The 22,442-nt window shown below is 41.3% G+C and overlaps 1 protein-coding gene across 7 annotated transcripts in view; it reads right to left on the reverse strand.

Moving 5' to 3' along the window:
* LOC106094211 (pericentrin) overlaps positions 1–22,442 on the reverse strand; it is a 173,254-nt gene that overhangs the window by 104,334 nt on the left and 46,478 nt on the right. For all 7 annotated transcript variants that reach the window (XM_059360965.1, XM_059360962.1, XM_059360958.1 and 4 more), the window contains exons 2-5: positions 10,575–15,230; positions 9,833–10,518; positions 5,179–5,413; positions 4,966–5,106 (exon numbers count right to left, since the gene is read on the reverse strand). In XM_059360965.1, coding sequence (XP_059216948.1) covers positions 4,966–5,106; positions 5,179–5,413; positions 9,833–10,518; positions 10,575–15,230 — 5,718 coding nt within the window. The remainder of the gene's footprint in view (positions 1–4,965; positions 5,107–5,178; positions 5,414–9,832; positions 10,519–10,574; positions 15,231–22,442) is intronic.

Consider the following 22,442-nt stretch of genomic DNA (forward strand, 5'->3'; position numbering starts at 1 on the left):
CACACTGCTACAACAACAACAATCTTGGTGTTAAGGAACCATTTAGAAACGTAGTCGCAAGTCTAAACTGTACGAAGGCTATTCCTAATGTCTCCCAATGGATAAATAATATGAGAATTATTTACTTTAACTTGGGAGACTAAATATATGGTCGACCGTATTCAATGTTATTAATTCACAAACGGTGAATTTACTCATGGTCGGAGTTCGGTTCAAAGTCTAAGAAAGCTTGTCAACTTTGAAGCAGAACCAGAATCCGATTTCGACTCCGATCCTAAAAGTCAGACTTCGCAACCCTTGTCACAAGTTGGATGAAAAGAGTAATGCCGCAAGAATATGTCACCGATTTTCGATCTTGTGATAAACGAAGCCGAATGCATAAGTAATGTGCCATACCATCAGCTCCTGCCATCTTATTATTCTTCAGTTGAATTACTGCCATTTCGATCTAAAGCACAATCTTGGATTGTCAACTCTACTGCCATACACATGGTCAATAGGTCAAGTCATAGGGCTGACTCAAAGCCCGGCGAAATACCAAGAAACCAAGTTTCTTAGTCAACACCATCATCGATTACTGACTATGTTATGACCGTATTAAAATTAGCCCATGAATATTCCATTATGCTGTCCCACCTCCCTTTTATAGTCAGAGTCCGAACTGCGTGCCTCAGTGCGACACTTCTTTAGGAAGAAGTTTTTACCTGAGATTGTACCTCACAAATGTCACCAGCATTAGGAGGGGATAATCACCACTGAAAATGTTTTCTGATGTTCTCGCCAGGATTCAAACCCAGGCGTTCAGAGTCATAACATCTACGCTAGGTTAGATTCTTTAGTGGCCTAGGCTGTTTTAAAATCGGCACTCCTTTTTCAAACGAACGGCATTGGGTTCTGGACAACTGCGACCTCCGCAAGATGGCCACGAAAAAAGACAGTACTGCTGGGAAGATTACCGCGAGGGAGGCGCTAAATGCTATAATCGATCTTAAGCGTTTGCAACTAAACGTTGGGGGTGTGGCATCGAAAATCGCCCTTAGACTGAGGGAGTCAGTAACCTAGTGCTCCTTAAACTTTGGGCATTGTTATACGGAATGACAATGCGTCGTAGCGGCATGCTATGTGCGGCGTGACGAATTTTTTAGCAAAGTAGTCTTTACTTGTTGACGGGTTGTTCGTTGTTTTCCGAAAAGGGATCTCTGGGCTGGAGGTGTTCCGTCTTCCCAGGACCTTCTGTAAACACGGATGGATCTAAGTTGGGATGTGGAGAAAGGGAGAGAAAGCTTTCTGGATAGACGAGGACCAACCCAAAAAAACTGAGCAGGTATTTCTTTTACCAAGAGGGGAAAACTGGGTGTCTTCAAGGGAACTATCTTCTATAGGGTAGAGCTACTGATCTCTGCGGATGCCAAGTACTTGTTTGTGACCAGAAACTTAGCTGGAAAAGGAACGTTTTGGAAACGGGAATGAATGAGCTCTACTGCTGTACCGGGAACGGTACACAAGATTTTTACCGCAATTTTTCAGACGATTCCCACCTATGGATGTCTGAAACAACTGATCGAATGATCGAGAAGAGTACCAGAGCAGAGTTGATCCCTGTGGGCGAGGAGGAGTGCCCGAGGGAGGTGGAGAATGCCATGCACGGTCTTAGGCCTATTGGGTGTGTTGTAACGAAAAGTTTTAAAATGGCAGTAGCCGAAGATGGTAGACATCCAGAGCACGGGGTAGTACTCAGAAAATAACAAGTAAAAGCGTGATTATATACCCTCCACAATGGACTGCATTTGTCAAGTTCTTTAAACGACTTTTTCAAATATATATGAGCTATATCAAGTTATTGACCAATATGGACCGTACATGTCATAAATGTTTGAGGTCATAGTAAAACACAACCTCCAAAACTTTAGACAATAATAAACTGTACCAGGGTATAACAAGTAAAAGAGTGCTAAGTTCGGCCGGGCTGAATCTTGGGAACCCACCACCATGGATTCTGCTACAATATGGGAGCTAAATCTAGTTATAAACAGAATTGGACCGTATTTGGTTGTTGAGATTCATAACAGATCAATATATGCAAAATTTTAGCCAACTCGGATAAAAATCGCGGCTTGTAAGGGATCAAGAAGTCAAATTGGGAGATCGGGTTATATGGGAGCTATATCAGGTTATAGACCGATTTGGACCGTACTTGGCTCCGGTGTTGAGAGTCATAACAGAACACTATGCGCAAATGTCAGCCAAATCTGATGAAAATTGAGGCTTCCAGGGGCTCAAGAAGTCAAATCGGGAGATCGGTTTATATGGGATCTTCATCAGGTTCTTCACTGATTTTGACCGTACTTGGCACAGTTGTTGGAACTCATAACAGAACAATAAGTGCCAAATTTCAGCCAAATCGGACAAAAATTGTGGCTTCCATGGGCTCAAGAAGTCAAATCGGGAAATCGGTTTATATGGGAGCTATATCAGGTTATAGACCGATTTGGATTGTACTTGGCTCCGTTGTTGAGAGTCAAAAAAATACAAATTTGGACAAAATTTCCACATTCCACTAAGGAACAGGGGCAAATCGGGACATCGGTTTATATAGGAGCTATATCAGGTTCTTGAACGATTTTGACCGTACTTGGCACAGTTGTTGGAAGTCATAACAGAACACCGCATGCAAAACTTCAGCCAAATCGAACAAAATTTGAGGCTTCCATGAGCTCAAGAAATTAAATCGAAAGATCGGTTTATATGGGAGCTATATCAGGTTATAGACCGATTTGGACCGTACTTGGCTCCGGTGTTGAGAGTCATAACAGAACACTATGTGCAAAATGTCAGCCAAATCGGATGAAAATTGAGGCTTCCAGGGGCTCAAGAAGTCAAATCGGCAGATCGGTTTATATGGGATCTTTATCAGGTTCTTGATCGATTTAGACAGTACTTGGCACAGTTGTTGCAACTCATAACAGAACAATATGTGCAAAATTTCAGAAAAAAATTGTGGCTTCCATGGGCTCAAGAAGTCAAATCGGGAAATCGGTTTATATGAGAGCTATATCAGGTTCTTGACCGTACTTGCCACAGTTGTTGGAGGTCATAACAGAACACTACGTGCAAGATTTCAGCTTAACCTAATCTGAGATCGTTTCATATGGAAGCTATATCCAAATCTGAACAATATGGCTCATTTGCAATCTCCAACGACCTACATCAATATAAAGTATCTGTGCAAAATTTCAAGCGGCTAGCTCTACGCGTTCGGCCGCTACAGTGATTTCGACAGACGGACGGACAGATATGGCTAGTTCGCTTCAGAATTTCGAGACGATCAAGAATGAATATACTTTATTGGGTCCTAGATCAATATTTCGAGGTGTTACAAACGGATTAATACCCCCATCCTATGGTGGGGGGGTATAAGAATGAACACCACAAAGATCGGTGTTAAAAGTTCCAGCCTGTGTGGTGATCATAGTTATCCTCTGCCGTATCTTGTGCATTTGTTTCCTTTTTCTTCATTTATAGTTTCTAATATTCCCGGGCTCTCCAACCTAAACAACCAATCTAATCCAACTTGGAGGTCACCGTGGCGCAGAGGTTAGCATATCCGCCTATGACGCCGAACGCCTGGGTTCAAATCCCGGCGTGAACATCAACTAAAATTTCAGCGGTTGTTACTAATGCTGTCTACATTTGTAAGGTATCCTGCCATGTTAAAACTTCTCTACCAAGTGGTATGCGACACGCCGTTCGAACTCGGCATAAAAAAGGAGGCCCCTTATCATTGAGCTTAAACTGCACTCATTGATATGAAAGAAGTATCCCCTTTTCCCTAATGAAATGAATGTTCATGGGAAATTTAGTAGTATTAGTTGTTGTTGCTGTTGTTGTTGTAGTAGCAGTTTGTGGTACACTGAGGCGGCAGCCCGTGCCGATGAAGGAATTCATTGGGTCAATCCGGTACACGCAACCGGCTGCCATGGGATTATTGTTGTAGCAGTGTGTTGTACACTGAGGCGGCAGCCCTTGTCGATGAAGAGCTCCATCGGGTCAATCCGGTACGTACAACCGGCTGCCATGGGATTGTTGTGTTTATCCCAGCTAATAGGATTTGTTTTATAGTAGCTAATTATAACAGTTGTGGTTTCTTGTGAGTGATTTCGATCGATCGAAGCTATAGGTGGATGATGTACCATAAGTCAAGGATTATATTTGTTGTTGTTGTTGTTGTAGCAGTGTGTGGTACATGAGGCGGCAGCCCTTGGCAATGAATTCGTTGGGTCAATCCGGTACATACAACCGGCTGCCATGGGATTGCATCTATGTCGTTGTCGTAGCAGTGTGTTGTATGAAGAAGGATGCTTGTTTAGTTCCATATGAATGCTCTTCAGATCAGCCCAATATTCTGGTGGCCTAAAGGTTATTTTTCATATATCTCTACAGTTCATGTAGATCTAGACAGGTATTAGTAAGATGAGGCATATGTTGGGTCTTCATTCCTCATAAGGCGATCAAAAGTCTTGAGGAGAAAATCTGCGATGGTTTATATGCCGAAAAGTGTGATGTTTATTACACTGCATATGGTGGTATGCAAACGTTTCAAACGAAAAATCTCTTCCGGTTTTTGGAAACAATGCTTTCAAATGATATAAACATTTATACTTAAGACCAGGACGAAAGCAAACATGAAATGGGGTTAATGGACTGGTACTTGGCTTACATAAAGCAACTTTTATGATAACATCGATTTATGCAATGCATTGCACTTGGAAATGACATAAGCCCTCGCCAAAAGCATGATTTTGTCTGTTTATTGAATTATTACAATGTAACGTAAATGGAATTAGTTTTTGTTAAAAAAAAAACAAAAAAAAAAAACAAAGCAAACGTTTTTAAGCAATACATGCCATTGTAAGAGATGTGAACAATGATCAGCGTAAATCAATTCAGTGACATAAGGGAACCTACCATAAATTCATCCTCGGGATAGCGTGTCTCATAATATTTCAATCTGTCACTCAGCTTTTTGATGTTTTCCTCTTGGGAACGTTGAATTTCATGAATTTTATTTTGATAAAATGTCTTTAATTCTGTAATTTCTAGGGCCAACTGTAAGAGAATTAAAAAAAGAAGGTAATTCAATTATTCAGAAACTACCACAAGGTAAAACAATCCACTCACTTGTGATCCCTCATTTGTCTGACCCTCTTCATTATAGGCATCATTGCTGGGTGTCATTTGGCGATGTGAGGGACTGAGCAGCAATTCTGCCCGAAAACGTTTTCTAGGTGACGTTTCTTTGGAACGGGGCAATGAGGGCGATTTATAGTCCAGAGATAATTGTTCCTGATCCGAGGATTCTGATGAGGACATGCCTTGACGTTGGGATTTTTGTGAGAAGACATCATCGGAAAATCTGTCAATAGTTGGAAAAGATTAGATATTAATTTATGAAGTAAAAACAATTTTTTAATAACAAAAATTATTAATACTTTTGTGTTTCCTTATTTACAGATGGAGGGCTTGAAATGAGGGAGGAAAAGAAATTTTAATTTAATACTTAACAAATTTTACAAAAAAACTATTAATTTTTAAAAATTTGAGAATTAGGAATTATTTCTAAAAAAAATACAGTTTGGTAATTTTTAATAAAAAAAAATTAAAAAAAAAAGTAAAAACGTGTTTAGTTCGGCCGGGACGTAAATTTGGATACCCAACACCAAGGATATAATAATAATTCCATTTTATTATAACTGCACTGCTATATCCTAAGTTAAATCTAAACAAATAAAAGTGTGCTTAGTTCGGCCGGGCCGAATATTGGGAATCCACCACCATGAATTCTGCTAAAAATTTATACAAAATAATTTAAGTTATAGGGCATAATTTTATTCTACATACCAAACTTCTATTAAACTAGCAAAAATTTAAGCTTCTAGCAAGCGAACAAGGATGATCGAGAGACCGGTATACATGGGAGCTATATAAGGTTATACTGATTTTGGCCTATTTGGCACAGTTGTTGGAAGTCACAACAGCACACTATGTGCAAAATTTCAGACAAATCGGAAGAAAATTAAGGCATCCAGGGGCTCAAAATCAAATCGGGAGATCGGTTTATATGGGAGCTATATCGGGGTCTTGACCGATTTGGACCGTACTCGGCACAGTTGTTGGAAGTCATAACAGAATACCATGGACAAAATTTGAGCCAAATCGGACAAAAATTGCGGCTACCAGGGGCTTAAGAAGTCAAATCGGGAGATCGGTTTATATGGGAGCTCTATCAGGTTCTAGACCGATTAGGACCGTACTTGACACACATATTAAAAGTCATAACAAAACACCATGGGCAAAATTTGAGCCAAGTCTGACAAAAATTGCTTTGGCAGAGCAGATTGAAGGCTCCACATTTTGCACGGTGAATGAGGATGACCCCACTAGAATGATGAGGAGATGCAACAGCTCGCCAGACATTTCCATTGCATCCCCTGATCTTCTGAGTGACGTAACCTGCAAGCTATCGAAAAACCTTCCGAATTCATAACCCCAGAGCGCCGGACGTTTATCAATTAGACGAAGGCCGGTTGGGTCGGTTTCCGAGTTTCCTTCAAATGTGCTTGTCGCCGAGAGTAAATTCCCAGACATCATTAAAGCAGCAGCCGCTCACTTTATATCAAACGGGCCCCTAGTGCGGCCCAATTTTCAAATGTGCTTGTCGCCGAGAGGAAATTCCCAGACATCATTAAAGCAGCAGCCGCTCACTTTATATCATACAGTCGAATTCCCCCTAGTGCGGCCCAATTTTCCGGCACAGGCAGTGGTACTCGCAGACGAGGGTGATGGGATTCGTTGCACGAACCCCACTAACCCCAGAATTAGCCAGCTGAATCTGGAAATAAGCAGGGTAGTCAACGAACATTGGCGGAATTTGTGGCTGGAACACTTGGAGAAATGTAAGTAAGGCATCGGTTTAGGCAAGCTGTGGTCTACTGTTAAGTCACTCTCGAACCCCGGTAGACGGGATGACAGGACCTCAGTCACTTTTGGCGCCTTAACCGTGACTGATCCGAAGAGATGCGCCAGGTTGTTCAACCGTCAATTTATTGTGCATCCCGATAGTGACAAGGTGCAAGGAGGAGAGCCATTCGCCGTATCCGTGATCTTCAAGCCGATGGACAGCCATCACAATTTACCGTGGGCGAAGTTACGAATGCCATTAGTGGCGCCAAATCATCTAAGGCATTGGGCCTCGACGGAATATCTACACTAAAGCTGAGGAATCTGGATTTACCAGGAGTTAAGTATGTCCTCGACCTTTCTTTGAAGACTCTTATAGTTCCCGACGTCTGGAAATTGGGCAGAGTTATCCCGCTACGGAAAGGACCAGAGTTTGGGGGAGTCGTACAGATCGATCTCCCTTCTCTCACCAGTAGCAAAGACGCTTGAGGCCCGAGCCTCGTAGGAGAATTTCCATTCGCCGAGCATCTGCATGGATTTCGAAGACTGCATTTGCACACATTTGACGTGGATTCAATCAGCCCAGGTCATTTGATAGGACGGTCCTCGTGGCACTGGACCAATCGAAGGCATTCGACATAGTGATGGTCGACGGAGTGACAATTCCAACCATCAAGTGTGCCAAAGTACTTGGCGTCACATTTGACAGCTCTTACACATTCTCCCCACATGCCACAGCAATTTGCGATAAGGTCAAAAGTAGAAAAAAGTTCCTCAAGTCACTTGCAGCACTTGGGTGCTGACAAAGAAATCTTGTTCACCTCGTACAAGGCAATTCGCCGGCCTATGGTAAGTTATGCAGCGCCAGTGTGGTCTCGTCAGCTCTGTGACACGCAGTGGAATAATATTTGTCAGAATGCCGCCCTCCGAACTGCGACGGGCTGTCTCCTCAGTTATCATGTGGAGAACCTCCATCAGGAGACAAGGATCCTACCAGTGCGAAGACATAACTACATGCTGTTTAAGCAAAACCTTCTCGACTGTTTTCGCAGAGACCATCCAAATCATCATCTTGTGGATCGATATCCACCGCCCAGGAGCCTTAGCGTAGATCTACATGATCTAGAGCGTGAGATTCAGCGCTACAAGAGAGAATCTCTAGATCAAGCAGGCCTAGACAATATTCATGCAGACACGGTAGCAGATGCGGTAAATAGCTACCGGATGAATGTGGCCCTTGGAGAACTACCGCCTCCCATTGCATCTGAAGAAATTGATCTCCCCGGGCAAACCAGAGAAGTTGTGGCTCAAATACGTTCCGACAGATGCAGCCGCCTCAACTCCTACAGAGCAAAGATTAATGCCGACGTGCAAGATGTATGTCCCAATTATAACCAGGGACCACACGATACACGTCACCTGTTTAACGGCCAAGCCAGACCCACTCGACTCAGACCCAGATCCCTGTGGACGTACCTCATCTTAGTTGCAAAGCTCCTGGATCTGGGCACTCAAGAGAATCAAGCAGCCGAAAGATTATTTATAAATAAAAAATCTCCATTTGCTTTTATACCATAAATATTTTCAAAACCAAATTTCGACCAAATTTTTGAAAATATTTTTTATTTAAAACTTAATAGGGATTTTACTAATAAAAAAAATCCTCCACCGTTGTCCACTAATAAATAAGTTGGACAATCATTGGTTTGGTAGTTACACCTGTGGTAAATGCCAGCCAAAAATAACTGATCTTGAACGAATAGACTACAAAAAGAACTGTGAGGAATAAGTAAAAGCGTGCTAAGTTGGGCCGGGCCGAAACTTATATGCCCTCCACCATGGATCGCATTTTTCAAGTCATTTAAATGACTTTTTCAAAGATATATGAGCTAAATTAAGATATTGACCGATATGGGCCGTATTTGTCACGGCTGTTAGAAATCATAGAAAAACACCAGCTCCAAAATTTGAGGCAAATCCAGTGATAATTGCGCCCTCCAGATAATCAGAAAGTCAAATCGGGAGATCGGCTCATATGACAGCTTATCAGGTTATCAACCGGTTTAGACCAGTTGCTAGAAGTCATATCAAAACAACATGTGCAAAATTTCAGCCAAATCGAATAAAAAATGCGCCCTCTTGAAGCTCAAGAAGTCTAACCGGGAGATCGGTTTATATGGCAGCTACATCAGGTTACGAACCGATTTGAAACATACTAAGCACAAATGTTGGAAGTAATACCAAAACATCACGTGCAAAATTTTAGCCAAATCGGATGAGAATTGCGCCCTTAGAAGCTCAAGCTCGGTTTATATGGCAGCTGTATCAAAACATGGACCGATTTGGCCATTTACAATCCCAACCGACCTACATAAATAAGAAGTATTTGTGGAAAATTTCAAGGGCCTACCTTTGCTCCTTCGAAAGTGAGAGTGCTTTCGACAGACAGACGGTCGGAGGGACAGACAAACGGACATGGCTATATCCACTTAAAATGTCATGGCGGTCAAGAATATATATACTTTATGGGGTCTTAGAGGTGTTAGAGGTGGATGGAAATGGATGGTGAAATTTGTATACCCCTATCTAATGATGGAGGGCATAAAAACAGATAAAATAAATATATATAAAAATTTTCTATAAAAAAAAAAATTAAAATTTTTCTGTAAAAAAGCATTTTTAGCAAAATTTTCCAAAAAAATAAATTCACAAAAATTTCTCAATTTGACAAATTTTGGATAAAAATAAAATTTTGACAATTTAAAACAGAACAATTGAAAAAATTATCTATAAACAATTAGATGACAAAATATTGAGAATCTTTTTTGCTCCAAAAGTTTCTCTTTCTTTGATTCTTTCCCTCAGCTCTACTTACTGCTTTTCCAAATCGGCACATTTAGTTTCAAAATATTTCCTTAAATTCTCCATTTCCTGATTGTGTTTGACTTCCCTTTCCTGACGCAGTTGTAACAGACGTTGAATTTCCTCATCTTTCTCACGCTTCTCGGTGTCCCATTGATCCATGACTATTTTCATTTCTTGGTCATTCTTCATCTTGCTCTTCTCCAGCTCTTGACAAAGATAATCATCGAATTTCTTTTGAACCATAAAAAATAAACGCACCTCACTGGGGGTCAAATATTTTTGGAATTGTTCAATTTGTTTGCTAAAGGGGGTGGAGACAACTTCAGGTTCGTTGGCCGAATACTCAAATTGCCTAGGCATGGAGAGTTGACGTTCGCGGGAATTACGAGAGAATTTCTCTTCAGTATCGGTGAAATAATGGCGATCGAAGTCATCATCACTTTCACTTATGAGATCCATAGAGATTTCGGATATGCGTTGGCCAAAATTACTCTCTTGATCGACACGGGGCCAACAGGGACGTTTTAAGGTCTCCATGGCATCGGTGAGCTGTTTGCGCAGCAGTTGTACTTCAGTGGACATTTTTTCACTTTCTGTTTGTAGATTTTCGCGTATGGTCAGGGACTGTTGCAGTGAATCGGTGAGTTTGGCTATAAGCTCATCGCGTTTGGTTAGCTCCATGTAAATGTCCATGGTCTGTAATTGGTTAAAATGATTAGAAAATGTCTTTCTTTAAATCAGGCTATACGTACCCCTTGTCCAAAATCTTCCTGTAGGGTTCTATATTCCGTGGAGTTTGTCACCAAGGAACTGGTATCTCTGCCAGATACCGAACCCAATTGCTCTATGGATTCTCTGCGATTCATATTCTCCAATTGCATGTTCAGAGAAGCCAAGCAGGCATCCTTGCTGGCCAACATTTGTTGCAGTTCTCCCACCTTTTGCTCCAACATTTGTACCATATTCACACTTACTATGGAATTACTGGTGGAGGTGGACTCATTCTCATGTTGGACTGCTCTGGCTTCTAATTTCGAGGCCAAAGCTGTCAAAGAGATTTTGTCTAAATTTAAAGATTGCTGCTCTTCTTGAGTAGATAGGGAGTTACGTTCACTTTCTTCTGTTATATCCTCTAAGACATCTTTGGCAAATTCCAACAGAGCAACACGTTCCATGGGTTTGGCATTTTGTTGATTGGCGCCATCCAAGGGCTGGGCGGCGCCTTCTGCCGTGGGTGAGAGTTGGGACTCCTTGGGTTGATGTTTCATGGCCATTATACGCAGCTTCATTAACTGCAAAGAAGTATCCTCTTCCTCCTCTTCATCATCATCAACGTCTTCCTCATCTTGGGTCGTTTGCACATGCAAAGGTTGCGTAAAGTTTTCCACATTCTCTTGAGTATTTGTTGAACTCATGGGTTTCTCTTCATTCTCCTGCAAACTATCATCCAAATCGGTTATGATATCCTTATTCGGATTTTGCTGCATAGTCAAATTGCCACATGTTTCGATTTGTTGAAAATCTGGTATGACAAAATTCTCTGTAGCATAGTGTAAATCTTGTTCGCTGGGCTCTAGCTGTTGGGGTATAATTTCCCGAAAACTAGTTACGGCCTCTTCGGCTGCCAAAAGCTCTAAGGATAAGGGCTTGGGAAGTACAGGTGTTCTTGTCACCACATAGGGATCTTGAAGCTGCATGCCTTCATTGCATTCGACCTTCGTTTGATTGTTGAGGCTCGAATCTTCTATATCTGGGGATTTTCGGGATTTTTCGGGGGAAGATCTCAAAAGCTCTGGGTTTAAAGGGCTTAGCTTCACACCATGTATTTCGGGTGATGCTCTAGACTTTTCGGGATTCGCTATCAGATCATGAGATGAAGTTTCTTGTTTGGCGCAAAAGCTCGGATCCAAAGAGCTTTCTTTTGTAGCTTTTTTATCTGGCGAACTTGGCGAGCTTCTTGTGTTATCCAACAAATTATGAGTAAAAGTTTCAGTTTTGGCATCAAAATAACTTAACTTGGAAATCTTTTGGTCAGGGGATTTTTGAGATTTCTCTGATGCAGCCAAAAAGCTGGGATCCAAAGAGCTTTCTTTTGAAGCGTTTTCATTAGACAGGCTGCCGAATTTTTCCGAAATGTTTAGCAAATCTTGTGTTGAACCAAACTTGGTATTCTCTCCCGATTTCCCCGTATTCTCCAATGAATCATGGCTTGAGGATTCATTTTTGGCAAAAAAGTTGGGATCCAAAGGGCTTAGCTGCGTTATTTTTTCTTTGGAAGATTTTTTGGATGTTTCCATACTCTCAGGGAAATCCGGCACCAATGATTCATTCTTCCCCCTTAAGCTGGTATTTAAAGAGCTTAGCTTGCAATCCTGTATGTCGGGAGTTTTTCTGGATTTTTCCGGAATATTTTCTTTATTGGCAACAAAGCTGGGGTCTAATGAACTTTTCCCTGAAGACTTGATGGATTTTTCAGAGCTCTCTAATAAATCCTGGTTATACTTCGCCGAAAAACTGGGATCCCAAGAACATGGCTGAGAAACCTTTTCTTCGGGCGGGTTGAGGGATTTTTCTTCGTTGGGGCAGAGGCTGGGATCCATAGGGCTTAGGTGAGAGACTTTTTCATCGGGAGATTTTCTGGATTTTCCCGGAGTGTTTTCAACCATGTCTCCAATTGTAGTATCTTTAGTGCCCACAAAGCCGGAGTGTAAAGGGCTTAATCTAGAACTCTGTTCCTCAGGTGATTTTCTGGAATTCTCCTGAAGTGAAGTTTCATTTTTGGCAAAAAGTCTGGTATCCAAAGCGCTAAGCTTTTGAACTGAAAATATTGAGGATTTTCCTGGAACACTTGCACCAGTGTCTCTGGCCAACGGGTCTTTGCCAAAGTTTAGGGAAGTAAGGCTAGAACTCTGTTCCTCGGGCGATTTCCAGAATTTTCCTAGAATATTTTCACCAGAGTCTCTGACCATTGAGTCTTTGTTGGAGTTTAAGAAACTCAATCTAGAATTCTGTTCCGAAGGAGATTTTACAGACTTCTCCAGATTTGTTGATAGATTATGACTCGATGTTTCAACATCAGCAAAAATGTTGGGATCCAGAGTGCTTTCTTGAGAATCTTTGGCGATTGGCGATTTTCTGGATTTCCCCAGATAACTTTGTGAAAATTCGTTGCTAAGGCTTGGGGGAGTTTTATCTACAGATATTTGCTTAGAAGGTTCTTCATCTGGCCATTGTTTAGTTATCTCTGAAAAATTCAGATCTTTGGATTCGTCCTTAGAAACTGAGCTGGGATGTAACAGCGCTTTATCACTTAACGATTGTACCAACTTCTCCGAAAGACCAGATTCCAGCAATTCTTTAGGGTTTAAAGAGCTTAGTCTAACATCTGACGATTTCTGGGATGTTCCCTGGTTCTGTTCCAACAAATCTTTGGGTTTTAAAGAGCTAAGTCGGGAGTCTGGCGACTTTTGGGATGCTACCTGGTTGTCAGCTAACAAATCTTTAGGGTTTAAAGAGTCGAGCCTAGCATCAGGGCCTTCATGTGATTTCTGTGATGTTGCTTGATTATCTTTCAACAATTCATTGACCAATGTCTCATTATTGGCCAAAAAGCTGGGATTCAAAGAGCTTAGATTCTCATCAAAGGTCATTTGCAGGGAATGATTAGAATCCATAATTTCTTCCATGGATTGATCCTTCTCACTATACATGGAGGAGGCTCCCGACAAAGGCTTAATGTTGGGATTTTCGAATAATTCCGGTAAAGTGGCTTTGGTAAGGGAACGCTTAATATCTTGCTCCACCCCAGGAGAAGTACCGCTGAGTAACAAACTTTGTTCTTGGCCCAAGGATATACTGCTGAGTGGTATACTTGGCATTGTTGGACCCGAGGATCGTAAACTTTCAGCTGTGTCCAGAAGTTTCAAGCCCCCTTGGGGTGTTGCTGACAGTTTTCCCATATCAAAACTTTCCAGCTTCTCATGATCACCTTGGGGAATATCAAGCATGGGTATTTGCAAAGAAGACTGAGCTGAATCCACTTCTTCCAAATTAATAGATTTTCTACTATTACCCTCAGGCAGCGATATATGACAGTCTCCATCGGTTAGCAAAGAATCCTCCAAATCTATATCAGCTTTGGATTCTTCCTGCAATTCTGAAACATCATGCGAGGTACTCTGATTACTTAAACTTTGTTCATGCTCAATACTATGCTCCGAGTCGTTGGGCAGGGATGGCATATCGGGTTTAGCAGGAGCTAAACCACTCTCTTCTTCCTCCTCATCATCATCAACTAAAACGAAATGTTGAGCCAATTTTCCACCCGACAATTGATCCTCATCGATTTTAAATTGGTCATCATTGCTGGAACTTTTCAAACTTTTCCCACTAGTGATTAGCAATTTTCCTCCAGATATTTCCAAACTTGAGTTATCGGAAAACTCTATGCCAAACATTTGGTCATGATTTAGGCTTTGGGAGGGGGGTTTAGTACTTCCACCCGCCTTTATATCCAAAGATTCCACTGGCCCTTCTTCGCTGCTTATCTCCAAAGCCTCTTCGATCTCTTCTTCAATTTCATCGCTTTCACGTTCTTCACTTAGACTAGAGGGAGTATGGGTTAAAAATTGTTGTGGCACATAACTATGGCTAACGCTGGGGTTTCTGGTGTCCGAGCCGCCCCCCGAGGAGGGTGTCATTGAGACCGAAGCCGTTGCAGACACTGAGGTCGTTGTATATGTGGTCGTAGCCCTTTCTGAGTTTGTTGGATGAGAGCCTTGATCCATCATTTCTATGGATATGGAACTGGTGGGCTCATCGAAATATGTGGAAACAGAAGTCAAGCTTATTAGTTCAACCTCTTGCCTTAATAATTCACTGGTATCATCCAACGAAGACAAAGAATCGTTTTTCTGTTGCTCTTTTTCTGGCGCTGCTGCTCCTGCTGCCGATGCTGCCGAACTTTCGCTGCTTACGTCTGCGTTTTCTTCTGTTGGTTGGCTTACAGTAAATGTTAGTGGGGGACTTGTTGCAGACTCATGTTGCTGAAACAATGTTGGTATTAATGAATCTTGTTGCCGTTGCTGTGGCTGTTGCTCCACTTCACTTAATGGAGAGCATTGTTGTGAATGTTGACTTGGAGTTTTTGGTGGTGATGGCGTGGGTTGATTAACAAATTCAAGGGTAGGTATTAATTCAACATTGTCTATTTTTGAACTTTCCTCCTGATCATTTGAACTGCTCTCTTCTACGGCTGGGGTGGCTGCAGCAGCATATACCACTATATCATCGGATTGGTTATTGGCGTTGGCGCTTCCCAGATATGGATGAAGGGTTACGCTGGATGTAGTGGCTGCTGGTATTGGTGTGGTCTTATATGTTGCACGTGGACGCAACAATGAGGTGATCTGAAAAGAAAAAGAAAGAAATTTGTTAAGTTTTTAGGAAAGACAATTTCATTCATATAATATTTTTAACAATTTCTTTGCAATTATTCGTTCACACAAATTTTCCCCAAATATAATTTTAATAGAAATTTTTGTATATATTTTGATTTAGAGAATGTGTTTCAATTCAGTTTTTATAGAAATTATTTTAATTAATTTTTACAAAAAAATTGTAAAATTTTAGTTTCAAAGAAATTTTGCCAAAATTTTGAGAAAATAATATATTTTTAGCAAATAGTGTTTTAAAAAAATGTATTCATAGAAATATATGGAAATTTTTTGTTTTACAAATATTTGTAAAAAATTTATGACTATAGCTTTCTACAACAACAATTACCTAAACTTTGTATTCGTAGAAATTTTTATCAAAATTTTTGTTAAAATTGTCAAAAAATAGCATCTTAAAAAATTTTTCCAAAAAAAAGTTTTTGTTTATAGATGACTAGCTGACCCGGGCCCGCTCCGCTGCGCCTTTTCGCAATTACTTTTTGGGCAACCCATACTTCATTTCAGCCCGATATTCTCATGATGTCTGATTTAGTGGTGTTTTCGGGGGAGAGGTGGTCCCCCAGATACTTGGCACTGAAAAATTATCAACATCGTGCTCGTCTCTCAAATACCATTTATTTAAACTCCCTATTGCCATTGGCTTAAGAGGAGTTTAGAGGATGAGGCGTCCCCCAAACACATGGCCCCAAAATAGGTTATCAAATTCGTTTTCTAATCTCAAAAACCTTTCATTTGAACAACATATTGGCATGGTCAAAAAATGTTTTCCCTTTGGGGGTGTTTTGCGAAAGGGGTGATGCCCTAAAGACATGGCCCCTTTTCCCGAATATTGATATGAAATTCGTGCTTTACTTCCAAAAACCTTTCATTTGAGCCCCATATTGCTATGGTCGTAAATTTATCCCCTAAGTCCTGTTTGGGGTGTTTTGGGGAAGGGGTGGACCCCCAGAAACGTGGTCCCACATTTAGATATCAGATTCGTATTCTACTCGCAAATACCTTTAATTTGAGTCCCATATTGCCATGGTCGGTAAATATGTCCGATTTAGGGGTGTTTTGTGGCTTGGGGTGGTCCCCCTAGCACTTGGTCCGACAATTGGATATTAGATACGTTTTCTTATCCTAAATACCTTTTATTTGAGTCCCATATTGTTGTGATTGGTCTAAGTAAATGTTTGGTAGGTTTTAGGGTGGGGCAGCCCCCATGGGTACCCCATCCGAAATTTGGATACCAAATTTTTATTTTTAGGGCACTATTTAGGAGTTCACAAAATTTCGCTTAAATCGACCACCCTTCTCCGAGATCTGGCGTTTCTGAAAATTAAGGTAAGGGAGGGTCCGCCCCCCTTCAAATATCAAAAAACGTAGTACCCTATTTTCAGTATTTAGTATTTTTATAACAAAAAATATTTTCCTTATATTTTCAAGTTTTTTTGATCATTTAATTTTACAATCTTTGTTTATTTCTCTCTCTCGAGACGAGCTTAATGATGGAGATTTTTCTTTGCAAATGGAAAAGGAAAACCAGAGGTCGCAATACATACCAACCACTATGGGACGCGTTTCGTAAATTGGTTAGAATTACTCATCGGCCATATTAGGTTTAAAGGCTTCAAGGGCCGTACGTTGGTATGTTGTGCTTGTACCAAATTTATTGCGAAAACGCCTCTATGATAAAATACCACATTAACCACGCTCGACAACTCTGTCTGTTAGCTTTACTTTTCCCAATGCATGAGTTTTTGTGTAATGGATGAAAATTGTGACCTGTAGTTTGTACACAAATTAACGTGGACAGACGGACATATCTAAATCGAATCAGAATGTGATTCTGAGTCGATCGGTATACTTATCAATGGGTCCATATACCTTGTGGGTGTTACAAACAAATGCACTAAGTTACAATATCCTGTACCACAGTAGTGGTCTAGGGTATAAAAAGTCATTCAAAGAACTTGACAAATGCGATTCATGGTGGAGGGTGCATAAGATTCTGCCCGGTTTCGTTCGTTTTATAGAAGATTAAGAAACTTTGTAGTTTTTTTTTTTTTTGGGAAAATTGTATCCAAATACTTTTAGAAAATTTTGCTTACAAATGCATTTTGTGAAAATTTTTATAAAATTGTTTTTATTTTTATTTTATAATGTCCAAATACCTTTTTTTTAGAAAATTTACTGAACCGAACAAGCTCCGCTGCGCTTTCTTTTACCATGTAAGGAACTTCTACTTTTAACAAAGGAAGTGACCCCTTCAGGAACTTGGTCCCGAAAGTGGATATCAGATTCGTGCTCTATTCAAAAATGTATTTCATTTGAACCCCATATTGCCATTGTACATAAACATATCCGGGTTTGAGGGGTTTTAGGAGTGGGAAGCCCCCCAAACACTTGGCCCTAAAATTGGATAACAGTTTGGATTTCTATACTCAAATACCTTTCATATTGTCATGATTGGTCTATGTATCTTTAGGGGTGCGGCGGTCCACACCCCAATTTGAGATACGAAATTTTTTTTTAAAGATAACTATAAGAATGCCAACAATACTTTGTTGCTTAAATCGCTCTGACCATCTTTAAAATTTGGCATTTTTGAAAATTAGGTTAAGTCGGAGTCCACCTCCTTCATGTATCAAAAAATAATGTTCTCTGTGTTCACCATTAGATTATTCTGCACTATCTATGAAAGGTTCAAGAAAATCGGTTACGCGGTATTTAAGTCTATACGAAACCTTACTTTGGTTCCCAACATTCACATTTCCCCTTTGATCCAATTACATTTTAGACCAAGTCTTTGAAAAAAAAACCTCAAAGAACCATCTCCGATGGACCATCTATGTGATGTAAAGAAGAAGATACTCATGTTCCCATATTAAAAATTCAAATGCCAAATTACAGCAACTGCATTTTGATAATCAAAAAATGAAACCCAAAGTAAAAGATGACTTAGTCTACGGGGAACTCTTCGCCCAACATGTTCCGTAATAATTTCCAATTGATTTGACCTTCATTTCATCATGCATCCAGACGGAATAGAGTCATCATGCAAGCAATTCAAAAAAAGTAAAAAACAAAAAAACGTTTCTTTGGAGAACTACACTTGCCGATATTTAATTACACTCAAGACAGCAGAGAAGGCAGGCAGTCAGACACACAGACAGACAAATAGCCGAACTGATGGTTGGTGGAATCTGTAAGGGAGAGATGATCTGATCTACCCCATCTTTTGAATGCCATAATAATGGCTTCGGTTTCGAACAAAATGCATAGGCAGTGTAAGTGTATTCATTATTATTTGATGGATTACATCTGTTGGATGTTGCCATTGCCACTACTCCGTTAGCGACCATGGGCTCTTCCATCCGGCGCAGTCAGTTACATCTTGTTTGGCCAAATGAGAATTAATATAATAAATAAAGAGCAAGAAATATCTTATCACAAATTGAACTGCTTGGCCAGCCGCCGTATAATTCTTGCTCTAATGGATTGCTGTACTTCCGTAGTACATTTAAAAGTACTTTGTCTGTGATTCTAGGAATAAACCGACAATATGAAATTGTTAAAAAGATTCAGATCAACATTATAGAGGTATTAACATGACGAGATGATGTGGTTCACATAAGCATACATTCAGAAAAATTTTTATACTAAATGTGAGTTACTACTGGTAAGTTCAGTTGATGGGTTTTTGAAGCACAGTTCACCAGACCACAACACCATATAGCATAACGGATCAGATAACTAATATGTCGTGATGTTTTCCAATAGCCCACTTTCTACGTCCTTTCAAGAATATTTCCTTTCCAAAAAAAAATTTTGTCAAAATTCATGTTAATATATATAGGGAAGTTTGAATAGGGTAGAAGTGACCTTCCTCGTCCTCTCGAGAATTTTTTTTCTGCGGTTCAAGATGGGAAAATGCTTTACGCATGTGACGAGTGCGTGTCCAGTTTTATGCCGAACTCCGTTAGCAACGGTACCAGCTAAAAACCCACACTGTGTCACCGCTGGCGATTATTTCCACATCGTAACCTCTTTTGTATTACTTCGAGGTGGACCCCATATGTGGTGATTTACCATATCATCTTCGTTGTGTCTGAGTCCAGATCTATCTCTTTCCTGCGCAGTACTTCCGTTCCCAGTTCTTCTTGTCTTCAAGCATTCTCTAGACTATTGTCCCAGGCGAAACGTCGCCAATCGCTGTTTTCAATTCCCTGCGTCTTTCAACCCAACGCTCGCAGTGGAAGAATGTTTGTTCCACATCGCATGCAACTTCTAGCTCCCCATAAATGCAGCTACTGAAGGAGCATTTGGCCATTCTATGCAGGTATTTCCTGAAGTAGCTATGGCCTGTTAACAACTGTGTGACGTAATATTAGACGTCGTCGTGCTTCCTATCTCCCCATATCCGTATTAGTCGTCGCGTCCGTATTTGGACGCGGGATATGCACATTTGAATATCCCATTAAGGAACAGGGGCAAACTTCTCACATATCAATGAGTGCTGTCCAATTCAAGTTTAAGCTCAGTGATAAGGAGCCCGGTAGGATAATAAGACCCTATAAGCCGCTGTCCTCTGCACCGAGAGCAGTGATTCGCTCCGCATGCTGTCTGTAGTATCTGGCCCCACACTACGCTCCCATAGAGGAGAATGCTATTGCATGTCTCCATCAGGGGTCTGCACCTGCTCTGGAGAACCATCAGTCGACTGTGTTGTGCCGTTATCCTCGCGGCCTTTGTTGTTGCGTGCGTGCTGTGAATCCAGTCGGATCCCTAGATATTTAACCGATCTCTTGGTGTCTATGCGCATGTCCACTTCCACTGGGATATTTTTTCTCGTTAGGAGTAGCAACTCCGCCATCTGCATCGAAAGTTGTAAGCCGTGGGAGTCCAGCCAGTACCTTGCCCTTAGCATCCTACCGCAGATTGCGCTTGACCACAAAAACCTAGAGCGGGCAACAAATGTTAATCTCAAGTTTGGTGACAAATTTTAATCCGAGTGAACTCTACTTTGAGAAGTCATAGTAGTCACCAGTGCTGGCAAAATTCAATCGATTATTTGAGAAGCAAGAGAAGACAGCAGTGCTGAGCAAAAGTTAGATTGCTTGCCCGTATCTTTGAGAACCGCATGGTAGGTGGTAAATTGGAGTTCAGGAAGAATTCATCAATTACTTTCGGTTTCGCTTGCAACGGTGGACGTGAAGAAGCCGGCTGGAAAAAATTCAGAGGCGAAAAGTGACCAGGGTGTACCCTCTGATACTAGACCTATATCAGAGGCAAAGTCGTCCCGAACGAAAAAAGAAAAGTGGAAGAGACATAAAGATGGCGTAAGCAATGAATCCGATGACGCTTACGCCAACATGTTATTGAAATTGGAAAATGAAAACTTGACCGATCAAATGCGCCTTGCGAAAGATTCAGCGGATGAGTACCGACGACAAATTTAGGTACTCACAATTACCATTCAAATGCTCTCGGAGGAGTTGTCTTTGCTACAAAATACACTCTCTAGTGGTGGAAATAATGATAATGCTGCCTGGATAGCCGAAGACCCAGGTATAGCGATTGATGATGATGTTGAACTTGCCTTAGCCGAAGAAGGCAATGGAGAAAAAGATGGCCCGTCGGTTAGGGCATCTACTTCTGTTGACGTCTCAAGAAGAAATAATCTACTAAGACATTATCTGGGAGGACCGGAGAAAAATAAAAATCTAGGCGTCGTGCCGAAGACCCCGCAGGACGCAGGAGAGAGTACCAAGAGTAACTGTGGGAGACGTCTTCCGGAAATTACTTTGTACAACGTCCGTGGGACAGAAGCGACGACACTATTTTGGCCACTTGAAGTGGGATGACTTTATCATCCGATTGACTGATAAGTGCTCGATAGATTTTAATCAGGCTGAGGGGTCTTGAGAATATTGCGAAGATTAAGGGTCTACTTGCGGAGCGCGGATATGAGATGCATACGCACACTCCTTGGGAACTATTTTCCTACTCTATCAAAGTTATTGGACTTTCCAGTGCGTTTTCGAAAGAGGAGGTTCAGGAATTGTTCACTTTACTCGATTTCAGAGTTGTATTTCTTGATGCCACGAGATAGTTTTGATGCGACGAATGTTTCGCCTGATAAATGGGTGGTTCGTTTAGGTAAGCACACCGATATTGAGGGGTTGTATAGGGTTGATCTCATGCTTCACTGTAGAGTGAAGATGCGGAAGGGAAATGTACGTAAAATGACGCAGTGCTTCAATTGTCAGCGTTTTTCGCATGTGTCAGCGAACTGCACGATGATGTATCGCTATGTGAAATGTGCTGGTTCATAGGGCCTGGTAAGTGCGAGTTGCCTTCGAAGAAGGCTGTTGGATGGCAGGATAAGTCTGCCGATGCTGGGAAATGCCAGCTTCGGTGTACTAATTGCGATGTGCTGGCCATACGGCAAGCTCTCGCTCCTGTCCTATGTGCTTGGCGAGGGTTGCTTGAAGGAAGCAAGAGGCATATGAAAAATCTAAGGCTCGATCTGTTCGTTTGGTTAATTTGAGCACAGGGTTTTTGTATGCCTCGGTTGCTCGATCGCACTTAGGTCCTCCACAGACTGGCCCCGCCCTTCGGGTGGACCGATCTGTGGGTCGTTTGGCTCGCGATCATCTGGCGCGTGGGCCTTCTGGGGGCTCGCGTGGTGTTGAGGAGGATGTGCGTAGGCGTGGACGGACTATTGCCGATTCTTGTCAGGAGTATTTCGGTAGGGACCTTTTCTCCGTGATGGCATGCATTGGAGAATTTGGTCCTAAGCTCGAGAGGTTGGAGAAGGAGGGTAATGACCCCAGTGCGGGTCTGTTGATGCGTATTCAGGGACTCTGAGATATATTAGAAATACTCAAGGCCCTTGGGCATCGTGGATCGAAATCTCTGGACGGTATGTTATCCGGATGACGGAGGAGTGTCCCGGTATATGCCGGCAGTATTTTGTATATATGTATATATTTTCTCTATTTTAGGTTAGTTTTTAAGGGCTTATATAAGTTAGTTTTAGGTATTTTTGAGAGATTTGCCTAAGTTTGTGTTCTTTTTGGGTCGTCTTAATCGAATTACACAAGTATTTTTGAGAAGCATGAGTGTGACTAGAGTTGCTACTCCGATGCAATTTTTTTTTTGATCTGGTCGGCCCTG

Source organism: Stomoxys calcitrans, chromosome 1 (genome assembly GCF_963082655.1).
Source record: "Stomoxys calcitrans chromosome 1, idStoCalc2.1, whole genome shotgun sequence".
Lineage (NCBI taxonomy): Eukaryota > Metazoa > Arthropoda > Insecta > Diptera > Muscidae > Stomoxys > Stomoxys calcitrans.